The sequence below is a fragment of the Chelonoidis abingdonii genome, chromosome 6 (assembly GCF_003597395.2).
Source record: "Chelonoidis abingdonii isolate Lonesome George chromosome 6, CheloAbing_2.0, whole genome shotgun sequence".
NCBI classification, from domain to species: domain Eukaryota; kingdom Metazoa; phylum Chordata; order Testudines; family Testudinidae; genus Chelonoidis; species Chelonoidis abingdonii.
The window spans coordinates 35,702,690-35,716,434 of record NC_133774.1 but is presented as its reverse complement, the minus strand read 5'-3'; the positions used below and the strand labels follow the sequence as shown (position 1 = coordinate 35,716,434).

General features: G+C 39.4%; 1 protein-coding gene across 3 annotated transcripts in view; it reads left to right on the top strand.

Moving 5' to 3' along the window:
* Positions 1–13,745, top strand: part of LOC116818249 (chondroitin sulfate proteoglycan 4-like) — a 79,394-nt gene that overhangs the window by 53,412 nt on the left and 12,237 nt on the right. For 2 of the 3 annotated variants that reach the window (XM_032769018.2, XM_032769017.2), the window contains 2 exons: positions 50–233; positions 1,024–4,981. In XM_032769018.2, the coding sequence (XP_032624909.1) occupies positions 50–233; positions 1,024–3,077 (2,238 nt within the window). In that variant the 3' untranslated portion in view covers positions 3,078–4,981. Of the gene's footprint in view, positions 1–49; positions 234–1,023; positions 4,982–13,745 lie in introns of those variants that run through there. The other variant, XM_032769019.2, reaches the window with a different exon arrangement.

Genomic DNA, 13,745 nt, shown 5'->3' with positions numbered 1-13,745 from the left:
CCAGTTGTACCTCTATATTCAAGTGACTGACTCCCTCTACTTTGGACAGGTGGATGAAGGCTTGATCATCTATGAGCACACACATAATGAGGCTGTGGGCTGGAGTGCAGAAGATTACTTCACATTTACAGTCTCCTCCCCTCCAGCAGCTCTGGATCTCCAGGTGTTTCACGTTGCCATTTCATATGAAATTAACAGACATGATCAGAGTAGTCGCCTGCTTGCAAATACAGGTAAGGTTACTGTGCTCTTTGAGACTCCTAATATTTATGATCACATGTGGGATCCAATGAGAATATTAGAAAAACTGCAGGGCAAACTTTTCCTCAATAACAAGGGGCCAAAATATTTATAGCACAGAGTGCAGTGTAGGTAATATTTTGTAAATGATTTCCAGTTGTTTTAGTAAACATTTAAAGGGACACTGGTCAAAATGTAGTTTAAGTCCAAAACATATGTTTTGCAAAAACAGAAAGGTTTTTGAGTTTATTATTAATGAAAAGGTTTTAGTGAATTATTTCTTTTTTCCCTCTTTCTGATGCCTGGGCAGAAGAGTAGCCTGGGAAACTAAAGTTTACTAAACCTTTTTTTTTTTTAAGAGACTTTAAAATATTAAAGCACTTTAGAAATTAAATATATCTATTTGTTCTTCTCGAATTGCAAACACAACATTATCCTTTTTTGCTGTAATGATGTGGTAGTAATTTCTAGGGATAATAATAGAGTGTCTTCTCTAGCTCTAAGGCATTGCTACATCTTTAATCCAACACCCATCCATAAATACAGGAATTTATCCCCTGAATTTTAAATCTCTACTTTTTAAAAAAAATGTGGTAATAATTTTCTAGATTTGACAGACGGTATTGTGGGATATAAATATACCAGGAGAGCATTTGAAACATTGACTCCAAGTCCGTCTTCCCTGATCTCCATTAGTATTGCTACTGCACATGTGCATCTTATTTCTGAAATGTTGCAATGACCAAGTAATAGTTTTTAAATGGCTCTTTTTCTTTCTGCAAGGTGCTATTGTTCAGGAAGGAGGTAAAGTCCTTATCAACAAAACAAATTTAGATGCTTCAAATCTATTGGTTAAGTTACCAGAGGTGCAACGTTCTATATATGAAGTCCGGTATCAAGTTATATCTTTACCTCAGCATGGCATAATTGTGGCTGGAGAAAGAAATATTACTGAAGAAAAACCTAACTTCTCACAGTACATACTTAACAAATTTGGAATCATTTACATGCATGATAACTCTGAATCACTTGCTGATCATTTCACTTTTGCTGTTTGGTTAAACCTGAAGAGTAAGTCTGCAAGAAAGCCTGATACTGATGTTTTGGAAGAGATATTTAATATCACCATTGTTCCAGTGAATGACCAAGTTCCAGAGCTGAAAACTAAAGGACTGCGTTTGAAAGTTCTGCAAGGAGATACATCTGTGCTAGGACCAGAAAATCTGAAAGTCGAAGACTTAGACAACAGTCCAGGAGAGATTAAATACACAGTCATTAGCAATCCCACCAATGGCCATTTAGCAATGATGAACGATCTCAGTACATCCATACAAGATTTCACGCAAGCTGATGTTGATAGTGGCAGAGTTTGGTTTGTACAAGACAGAAGTTCATCCTCTGGGGTTTTTTACTTTAGTGTGACTGATGGCAAACATCGCCCATTATACAAACTTTTCAGCCTTGAAGTCATACTAGTCTCTCTCACCCTAGTCAACCTTACTGATGTGGTACTTCCGCAGGGGCAGACCTCTGTCACTATTACTAATGTACAGCTATCAGCTACAACAAATGGAAAAAGTACTGACATTAGTTATGAAATAACAGTGCCCTTCAAATGTGGCCATTTACTGATTGGAAATGAGCAGGTTAATAAATTTGAGCAGGCAGACTTACACTCAGGAAGACTATCTTATTTTATGACAAATCTCAGTGCATCCCGGGATATATTGGAGTTTATGTTGTTCACCTCAGAAAGTAATCTTACAGGACAGGTACTCAATATCATAGCACGGCCTTTGGTGAAAGCTGCATCTGACCTGAAAATTCCAAACGAGATGGTTTATAAATTAAGGATCAAGGACCTGGATGCTACAGAATTAGCTAATCTGACAAATAGCAATCCCAAATTTGAAGTGACAGTGCCCCCAGCTCATGGAAGAATTGTAAGAAGAAGGTCAATAAATGATGCCACATTTGTAGGAATTAATTTGTTCACACAAAATGACATTGACAGAGGTGTTGTGCTGGTTGATGTACATGCTAATCTGACAGGTATTGATATGTTAAATGACTCGTTCACATTCATACTCAGGGCTGATGATGTGCAGCCTGCTGTAGGCTATTTTCAATATGTCATAATGCCATATGATCCTTTATTTGTGCAGAGATTTACAAGTCACGTGCCTTTCTTAACCCACACTGACACTTTAAAAATTCATACTACTTCCAAGGATGAGCCACCAGTTTCCCAACAGGATGAGGGACATACAGAAGCACTGGGAAAGACTGTGCAGATCAGGTGGCAAAACCGAAATCGCTGGGGAAATCAAAATGAGGAAGATTCATTGCTTAATGGGGAACCAGTTGAGAGCAGATCTGCAAGGACCAAGACTACAGTTAAAGCAAATGCCAAAAGTCCCAGTGTGAAGCCACGTGAAAGCAGCAACCCTTTGTCCATCATTATCCCACTTGCATCAGTGGCTCTTTTACTCATTGTCGCTGTTATTTCCGTGTGTTTTTTTCTAATGTGTCATAAGACAGAAAAGGCAAAATCTCTCAACAAAAATCAAACACAGTCAATTCCCAGCATTCCAGGTCTCAGTCCAGAACGGAGCCTGAGCGTACCCATGGTCACAGTGACGCCTCTTCCAAAAGGGGCTGAAAACACCACAGCCACCCCATTCGTGGCAGTCAGATGTAAACAGCTTCTTCCCACACCAGTTGCTTCAGCTGAAAAAAATTCTCTACAAAACAACTGGTTAAACCTTGATCCTGAAATGCTCCAGCACTGTCGAAAAACAAACCCAACTTTGAAACGCAGTCAGTATTGGGTGTAGAGTGTGGCCATTTTGGGTCATGTGGATTAATGTAGTTTTTTTAAAAAAATATATAATGTTGACATTTGATCATTCTTTATCATACTTATTTATTATGGGTCAAATTCTGCTCTCTTTATTTTGAGCATGACCCAAACCTCAGTGAAGGCAATGTGCTGACTCCTATTGACTTCAGTGGGCTTTGGATCAGACCCTTAGTTATTATAATACCCACTGATTTCAGTGCCTTCTTTATCCTTGCGTATTCTAAATTAACTCATTATTTGCAATATTTTTTATTACCCTTGAAAGGGGTAAGGCAGCATCAACATTGTTTCATTTACTGTATATTTTTATACAATATCCCTTTTTAAAGAATCAAATTTGATACAAATAATTTGTATCTTGTCTGAACCAGCTTACTTTAAAGAAAATGCAACTGTTTTCAAAAATAATTGCCAAGATGCTAATCTCAGGAACATCAGTTAAACCTGAATGCTGTTCAAAGACCAGTGCTAAAGCAACAAAGCTGTGATTATTTTGACAATTATTCATCAAGATCCTTGGGCTGGAAGCCTAGGATTCTTTTCCACAAGGATACTACAGCAGTGATAATAGATATGTGATTCTGGTAAAACACTTATTAATAGGAGCTTTCGTTTGTTCTTTTTGTCATTTATTTTTAAACTCCCGCCTCAAAGGTCTGCTGAATGTCAGAAGGCATGTCTGACCTCTGATCCACATGGCAAAAAACTATCAGTCAGCCTGTCTACAGCATTATCTTTAAGCTCTGGGTTTTGTCTGCAGAAACATATCAAATGTCCTGCTGCTGTCTAAGGGCTGAATTCTGTCCTCAGTAACACAAGTTCTGCTGTGTTTGAAGTCAGTGAGGCCAATCTATGAGACAGCAGAATTTAGTCCTCTACTGCACAATAGAATTTGTTGTTAAACTACTGAGAAAAAATAAATCTGTATGAAGTTGAGAAAATGAATATAGTATGGAAGAGTTTCATAACTTAAGCTTAAACTTCAGCAAGGGAAATTTAGGTTGGACATTAGGAAAAAGTTCCTAACTGTCAGAGAGGTTAAACATTGGAATAAACTGCCTAGGGAGGTTGTGGAATCTCCATCTCTGGAGATATTTAGTAGGTTAGATAAATGTCTATCAGGGATGGTCTAGACAGTATTTGGTCCTGCCATGAGGGCAGGGGACTAGACTCGATGACCTCTCGAGGTCCCTTCTAGTCCTAGAATCTATGAATCTATCAAGGGACTTTGATTGTTTGTGCCTTAAACACTGTGAAATAAATTACTTCAATTTAGCAACATTGATCAAGTGTGCAATAATTTCTCTTTAAAGGGAATATTTCATTTGTATGAAAGTCCTTGCCAAACAGTGATATACAATCCAGTTTTAAGGTCCAATCCTGCCTTTGGTGAAGACAATGGCAAAACTTCCATTGACTTCAAAGAGAGCAGAACTTGACCTTAATAGAAAATTGCTGAGATCTTAACTGGTCCCATTATGTATTGCCTGATCTATTTTGAAAATTTTATTTGGAAAGACCATTTCCCAGCTTCTAAACCAGCTTTTATGTGACGATCACGTACCTGGTGTGGACTCACCACAATACTTTACAGAGTTCATACTAAAATGTCATTGTAATTTGACATCCAAATACTACCATTCTTACTGTAACATCCAGGACTGTAGTTGTATAAATGTTCTCATTGCCATTTCCTTCACATAATAAGGAACTGTTTAACCATAAATTGTATTCCCCCATTTATTTATTCCATTTAGGTGAAATTCATCCCAGTGCAGGGGGCCTTGCCAAGGCCTTGGATACCACTATACCCTGAGTGCCAAATTATGGATGCTTAAGCACAGGAGTGCTGGGGAAGGGAAAGGCACAGGGCGCTTTCCTAATCCCTCACCTCTCCCAGCCATGGACAGTTGTAATTAAGATGCTTTATGATATGTCATATGGTATAGGGATTCCAGAGGGTCCATTTCTACTGGAAAGCCCCACAAGGGTACATAAACACTCAGGGCCAAATCCTGAGCTGGTGAAGTCAGTGGAGCTACGCCAGTTCAGACCAGCTAATGATCTGGTCCATAGGTTAAGTATTCCCAAATTAAAATATGTTTGATGGCTTAGGGCCCAACCCTGCAGTCCTTGTACAGGCACAACTTCCACTGAGTCCATAAGGATAATGTGAATGTATCCTGAATAAGAATTACAGAATTAAACACTGGTCACCAGTGGACTATTGTGACTTCAGAAACTAATATTTTACAGCCAATGTCCAATGTATTGTTTTTACTTCATCTTATAAGTGTATTTTTGTTTTGTAAAAGTGGAACTTTTTTAAAGGGTCCTTTTGTGACGTTGCACTCCATATGTTTTATGGAAATATGTTTATAGGCATGAATATGAAGTAAATGGACTATGCTTTATGCAAAAGGTCTCTGTGACCGAAGCCATCACAGTGGCGTAGTCAATAGGATATGTGCTTTGAGATACCGGTAGTGAGTTTTAAGTGTGGTGGCTGGAGAACAGACAAAGTGGTTACTGGTTGTTATTTTCTGTTTCCTTATTTTGGGTTAGGGAAATATTTGGCAAACTGTTCTGTCTCTAAGTAAGAGTGAAGCACAGAAGAAGCTAGAACTGCACAGGTTGCAGATAGCCCAAAAAGGCTGAACACTGGGCGCTGGGAAAGTCTGTGTTAACTAAGAACCCCCTGAGCTGAGTGGATCTCAGTTTCAGTGACCCAACCTCTGGGTCTGTGCTGAAGCTGACTGAAGTGTCTAACTCAGCAAGATAGGAGTGGAGGGGCACCTGTTTTGGCAGGAGGGTTGTTCTCAGTGGTATCCCAGCTCATTGAGTGACAGTCTCAAGGGAAGACAAATGGAAATTGATGTGCAATTTGCCTGGGAAAAGGCTGCCATGAAGGCAGAAGCAGCCAGACAAAGAGCCGCACATCAGCAAGCACTGGACTTAAAAGACAAAGAGACTGAAGCACAGAAAGCTGCCCAGGAGGAGAAGGAAAGATAGAGGCAGCATGCTCAGGAGGAGAAGAAAAGAGAACTGGGTAGCAGATGCCCTGTCCAGAAAAGAGGAATTTTAGACGTACTGCCTCCACCATGGATGGTGTCATGGCAGTAAAATTCAGGAGGAGGGTGTGATGTTGCACTCCATATGTTTTATGGAAATATGCTTATGAGTGTAAATATGATGTAACTGGAAAAGGTCTCTGTGACCGAACCCATCACACCTTTCATTACCAAATAGATTTCAAAATTGCAACGTAAGATTGTGATGAAAATATTTGTAAGAACAACAAAGAATTCAGTTTTATACATTGCAACATGTTTTTTAAAAAGCTATGAAAAGTTGAATTATAGAGCAGAAATACATCACTTTATCCTGCTACAAATAAAATCTTGTTTCCCGGTTTCCTAGTGTTCTTTTTTTTTTAATGGTATATATTTCATTGGACTATAAATAGGCTTTTCCACACAAAATCAGATCACTGATGCATCATATCTGCTTTTAACAGTGGTTGGAACTTGATGCTACAAAGACAAATGTGAATTTATTCCACCACGCACCTAACTGTTCAGAACAATGTAGTATCGAGCTATATATAGTAGTTTGCCCAAGTTCACAAGGTACTGCATTTGATTTATTTCAACAAGTTTTTCCGCATCCAGTTGCCCCATATACTGGGAAGAAGATATTTGGAATTCTTGATCTTGACTCCTAATGCATTTTTTTCTAGATGGATTTTGTTATTTAGAAAATATGTCTCACATCCTTTGATCTATCATGTCTGATCTTTTAAAGTGTAAATCATTTTGTGTTTAGTAGCCTAGAAGACATCTAAAAGTTACTTCATTTAGTTTGCGAGGGATGTCTTACACTACTTACTTGACAGCATGCTGACAAGCTATGTGTTACATTAAGCAATAGGAAGTAAATCCAGTACCTTAGTGAAAAGGGTATTTTGTGAAATGCAAGTACAATAAACCTCTGTGCAGCTACCATTCAGCCATTTGAAACTGTCAAGCTGCATTACTGAGCTGTATTTTTGTATTTGTATTATGACAGTGTCTAGAAACCAAACAAGAATCGGGGCCCCATTGTGCTAGGTACCGTATAAACTCAGAGTAGTCTGCAGTCCCTGCTTTGGAGAACTTAGAGTCTAACTGCTTATATGAGGTGCGAGTGACTTCAGTTCTCCCTGGAATCATGAGGTGTAGAAAGTGCTCAGCACTAGAACTGCTCAGAATTTGTAGACAAAATGTTGTTTTGTTGGGAAGTTAATTTCCAATAAAATTGGGAAATTAAATAAACAAATAAATAAATGTAAAGGTCAAAATGGACAAGAAAGGTTCCAGAATTATTGAAATGAGAGGTTTCAATTGACCCAATCTGATTTTTTTCCCCGGATTTTCAGGTCATGATTTCCACTTTTCAATACAGGGAGTCCTTGGACTTATGACACAATTCGTTCCTCAGAATTGTGTTGTAAGTTGAAACTGCTTTTCCCATAGGAATCAATAGTATGAAGGGAGGATTGGTTCCTGAACCAAGGCTTGATACCCTATTTTCACCACAATAACCCAGTTTTTTTACTAAATGAATTATAGATGACTAATGTTGCAACATCACTGTATTTACTGTACACTATTTTGTAAAAAACATTCAAAGAAACATATAAATTCACATATGCTGCTCAGAATGCCAGCAACACAGGTTCAGAAAGCCAGGGAGAACGGCTCACATGCTGAGCCTCAACCTATCACTGGTCAAGTTTTCTGATTGGCTGGGGCCAGGAGCCAATCAAAAACAAGCGGCAACCCTACCCGGCAACAAGCCCCCCTGCTGCCTTGAAGCCAGTCAGGGCGAAACAAGCATTGTGGGGCGAAATGGGCAGTCAATTGAAAAGCCTCATAAATGGCATGTGACGTAAGTCGGGCGTCATAAGTCCAAGGACTGCCTGTATATGTGATTTTCCAATTTTTGTTCTGATTCAGTACAGGAAAAAAAAATTAATTCTCAAAAATTTGAATGGGAAAGAGAACGATTTCCTGCCCAGCTCTATTCAGCACCTTGCAGTACTGGGCCTAAAATCAGGACATGAATATCAGTAACAGCATTCCGTTCTCCCCTTTTCACATGCACATACTCTTGCTCTGCATTAAGCATCTAGGAATGTTGTGCTAAAAAATGTGTTTCTTCATGTTTTTTGCTCCCCGTACTTACAAAGCTTTTGCTTCTTCCATCTTGGTAAAATTAATAGAAGCAACATGAAATTAGTCACTCATTTCTGCAGCAAGTTAAAAACGGTATAGCTTCTCTTGCGACGGCCAAACCCAACAGTGAGACTGGTGCAGTGCGCTAAAATGCAAGCTGCCTCTCTACACGCAGCATCTTTTCAAATCTATCCTGTTGTTGTTTGAAGTGTAGTCAATGAATATTTTTAAACATGCTGAAAATAATTGTCCTGGCAAATGCAATGGAAACTCTATTAATTTATCTGAACTTGATTCAGAGTAAAATTAAATGTTAAATTCCTGCCAGAGCTGCATATCTGAAATTCAATCCCAGCAGTAAGTGTTTGTGATTTGTGAAATCCCTGGCTTGGAAGCTGTTTACAGACTCTGTAATGAAGCCTTTTCTTCAACATACTCATTTTCCCTCATTTCTAGACTTGCTTCTGTGTTTCTTGGTACTTATATGCACCTGCTGAAACCACTACCGACTGATGAAGTTTGTTTGTTTGCAGGCTGAGGTTCTAGCTGAGTAACATTTTCTTAACCTCAGAGTGAGAGAGGCATTAGATCTCACAGATTGGCTGGAAAAGTAGAGACTGAGCAGATTAAGTATTGAAATCATGCTGTATTGAATATCTCAGAACTGTTTGGACAGGAAACAAAAAACTAGATCTTCATTAAATGCATAGCATAAGATTGGTGATCAAGTCCATGTACTGCATTTAATGTACTTTATTTTGCATAGCATCTTTCATGTATGTTGCCAGAAAATACTTCACTAGTGAAATAACACAGTAACAAAGATCACAAAAATGAGGAAGAGAGAAATTGAGATGAGATATATTTTAGCTAATAACTGGAATGAGATGGAGAGTCGGAAGGCAGAGAGATTTTTCCAGGCAACAAAAGATACAAGTGAGCCCTGTAGAAGAGAGAGAGGCAAATTGTAGACAAGCAGAGGGAATGAGGAGGGCAAGAGGAAGGCAAGTTCTATGAGGTAGGCTGGACTTGGCTGGATCCAAGTGCATAGAAGGATTTAAGAACAAGGAGAGCAATTTGGAACTGGATCCAGAAATCAGTGATGAGCCAGTAGGGTGTGGATAGCAGAGGTGAAGCGGTGTATGTGCAAGAAGCAGGTAGTAGTTTTTCTCATATACTGGGCCTTGAGAACTGGCCATGTGCCACAGAAAATGGAGTTGCCGAAAAGAATCAAGGTGAAAGGAAGGAGTTTTCTTGACTGAGAGGCTGGTGAGATGCTGTAGCTAAATGGTGTGTGTCTCTATGTAACTCTATGCCTGTTGCAGGAGATTGAAAAGGAAGATTCATTTGGCTATAAGGCAAACATTTTGAATGTTTTCTCTATTTACATGAGTAGCTGGCACTGTCACAAACCCTGTTTCAGGGGACTCCTTGATGAGCGAGTCATTGAAATCTTAACTTACAGGTAGGAATTACTGATTTGTTTTCAGACTAACACTTGTCCAGTCTGACTCAGCTGAGTATCGTATAGTGTGATCCAGATGTTGCAACAACGTTCTGTGATGAATGAAAAAAATTGTTAGTTTATTGCTTTAAAAATAAATAAAAATAGATCTTGTAAATGTTTCCAGTAGTATAGTAAGGAAAGGCTTAATGTGAATTCGTATGGCGTTTTAACTCTCTCTGCTAAAACACAGTTTGAAAGGTTTTCATATTTAAAAATACATGTTTATTTGCAAACATTAAAAGGCATTTATAATTTGGCTCTAGAGGCCCTAATTCTAAGCTGCATCTGCTCAGTGTGGCGCGGGATGGGGAGGAGTACAGATCCCTGAAGACTACTTTAATTTACCCCTTGCTTCCCACAACAACCCCAAAAGGCTGTTCCAGAGACTAAGAAGAGCCAGAGTGCAGAGGTGACCAGGTTACTACCCCTTTGAATCAACCCAAAGTAGAGCAGGGACCAGAATCTGGCCTAAAATGCCGTGATCTATTCCTGGATCTAAAAATTGGTATCTGTGTATCTAGGTGGATATTTAAGATGTCCAGATAGAAATTGGTACATAAGATAAAAAGGGGGCTGGTCTTGTGAGTTGTGCAGCACTTCACAAAAGTAAGTGAAGAGGTGGTGGTGCTACAAAGTTTCGGTGTACACATGAAATCATGAGAGTAGTTGTGTGAATAACTTCCATCCCATCATACACCTGTAGACAACTACAATCAATGAAAAATGAAATTCTCTATAATTTTTTAAGTTACAGCAGGGCTATCACCGCTATCAGAGTCTCCAGGAGATGGACTTTTAGAGGGCTCAGGGGCCTAGATCCCAAGATCAGATCTGGATGCCAATTGATTATATATACTCTGATGGGGAGAGATAAAAATCATACAATTTTTAATAGTTTATTTGTGGTCTGGCCTAACTCTCTGGAAACACATACGTCACCTGTAAAGACAAACATCTCATGTGTTCAAATGGCGCCAATTTAATACTTATCTATGCATTGGATTGATGGCCCTGAAGTTGGCGGTCCTATTGATTAATATACAAAGACCAGTGTGAAAAATACTATCCTACCACAACATTTCATTCCTGGCTTGGGGGAAATCAGCTGTAAGGCTTAGACTAGTGTCTATGCCTATTCCTTCCTCAGAGGCTCTGCTGAGTTTGCCAATTGGTACCCATTGTGCTGGTGGGATTTTGTCCCCATGGGAACTGGACTAAACACCAATTTATCTTACACAGACCTCTCCAAAGCTACCAGATGGTAATAATTTTGTTACTACTGACCTGAATTCAAACCAGCCACCTACTGACCTGAAAGCAAAAGATGCAGTAGAAAATCTCTGGCTTATTACTAAAGCCCGAGATATCCAAACCTTCTATAAGTATCTTTAATCAGAAGGTTCATTACACACAAATTATTGTTGTTACTGTATGGGAACTCATCATTTTGTTCCCTTTAGATACACAGTACAGCTGCAAGTGTAAGCCAGGCCATAATTTTAAACTTCCTGTGGTCTGGGTGAAATTGTGTAGTCTGGGTGAAGTTATCGGCTAGTCTTTTCCTAATACAGATAGGCCCCTTTTATAGATTAAGGGCCAGGTCTTCAGTGCATTAGGAAGCATTGCACAGCTTCAGACAATGCGGGGGCATATTCTCTCCTGTGTTTTGATCTGCTCAGAACCTGAGAGGGGATAGGGACTGTTGGAAGCTGTGAATTAGTGGATGGAGCTGTACTCTGTTTCTCCGCATCTCTCATATATCCCACACATTGAGGGACTAGTGTAGGAGCTGATTCTGCCAGGTTCACACCGTCTGAGAAATGGAGGGGAAATTCTCAGATTTACAGCCCTGGCCAGGTCCCTGTTCCTTGAGAAGATATGCAAACGTACACAGCTACCACTTTAGCTTCTGGTGTTTTGTAATTTTTTTTTTAATCACAGGAAGGGCCCATCACAAAATCTTGACATCAGTATATATAAATTACATATTTGGGTTTAGCTGGTTTAAACCGGTGTACTTCTGTTGAAGTCAGTGGACCACATTGATCTATACCAGTTGGGGATCTGGCCCGTCATCTATAAAATGTTGATTTTCGTCATGCCATTGTACATGAAAGACATATTATATCATGACCTCAATAGTGTTTTTTCCCCTATTTTGTCACCCACGTAAAGTTAAATTTTCTCCATTAAGGATTTGATATTGTTTCAACCATTTGTAATGCACTGGAGCTGTTAGAGTTCTGTTATCTGATTATTACATGTTTTATTATTAACAAAATCATGAGTACCCCTTTCATGGTGTTAACTGGAAGATTTAATTTATTTAGCAATCCACTACACAGATTTTTGGAACAGGACAAATTTTAATATTTAGAACTGTGGAAAGACTTCTGTAATCATTGTTCCAATGATCTTATAAAAATCATGTGAGACAGGATATTCACTTTTTTGGCAAGATTTCCAGTATTGACTATGCTGAGATAAACCTGAATCATGTAATCTGGTTTCCAATAAAATCCATTCAAATTAATGTGTTAAGGATAATAAGATATATTTCTGTTTTTCTGTGATATTGCTTCACAGTCTTCTGACTGTATGATACATAAATCAGTTTCCTAATTATCTTTTATCTCCTGTGTCAATGGGTGTGAAAAAGAATTAAGCCCTTTGCTTGTATTGTCTGCAGGGCCGACTTCAGTTATCTAACATGAAAAAGTCCTTTTCCTTTAAAATGCCAGGCAGCTATGACTGAAACATGCTTTGAGTACAGTGTAAGAGTCATATTGTCAGATAAAGTTAAAGCATATGTTTCAAAGTGCCAAAGGTGGGTAAAGTAGCTCACAAAGATTCTTTACTGTACGTCACTGACCTGAACCTCTAACCCATTACAGAAAGAGAGAGATGCAAACGACTAATATCTTCCACAGGAATATATGATTAAGACCAAAGAGGACGCCTGCCTCTGTCTATAACCTATCTTTGAAAGTCCCTTAAAAAAACTAGAAACAGGAAATTGCTTGGTTTCGTTTCACCCTCATTTGGGGGGAGGGGACAGATAATGAAGAACTTCAAATGACTCTTTAGGGCGGCTATATCCTTTGGTTGGATCTGACTTGCCTATGGTAGTTTTTACCACCTAAACCAAAGAGCTTTGTGTACACATGGGATGTGTAGTGATGAGAGAATGTATCTTTACAATAAGATTTAAGATGAAGTATAAAATCTAGAGCATGAGGTTGCATTACTGCTGTAAGAGAAATGAGCTGTAAAGAGAAATGTTTTTTCCTGTAGTCATTTCTCCCAGTCTGACATATAGTAAGAACTCAGATTCTCAATGACCAAAGCCTTCTGAATGTCCTTCCTCAAGCATCCTACACTTAGAGAAGGATAGCCTGGATTCTTTATCATTGCTGTTTACATGCTCTTCTTGCCAATAAGCAGCACTGGAATCTCACACCTTTATATCAATCGAAGCAATTTTGCCTACACATTATTGTCAAATATTTCACTAATCCTATGGGTGCTGGACAGTGGTGTTACCTCATTGCTTCTGTGACAGTGCTTGCTTTGACTTCAAGCATTAATGAGTTGCACTCTACTGTGTCTGCTCAGATCTTGAACCAAGGCTGGATTAACCTTTTGTGGGCCTGGTGCCAAACATATTTGTGGGCCTTCAGAGGGGCAATGGAGCATTGGCGCGGGGAGGTCAGTCCCTGGAGTGAGGGGCTGGCCAGGGACATGGTATGGCAGAGGTGGCACCGCTCTGCCAAAGCCCAGTGCAAGGGCACTGTTTACAAACTGGCAGTTGTCAGATGCACAGTGGCCCGCCCTGTCAGGGGTTGGTCCATGCTATGCCACACAGCCCTGCCCAGCACCCTCCCAACTCCCTAAGGCCAGAGGCCCCCCCAGACTCCCC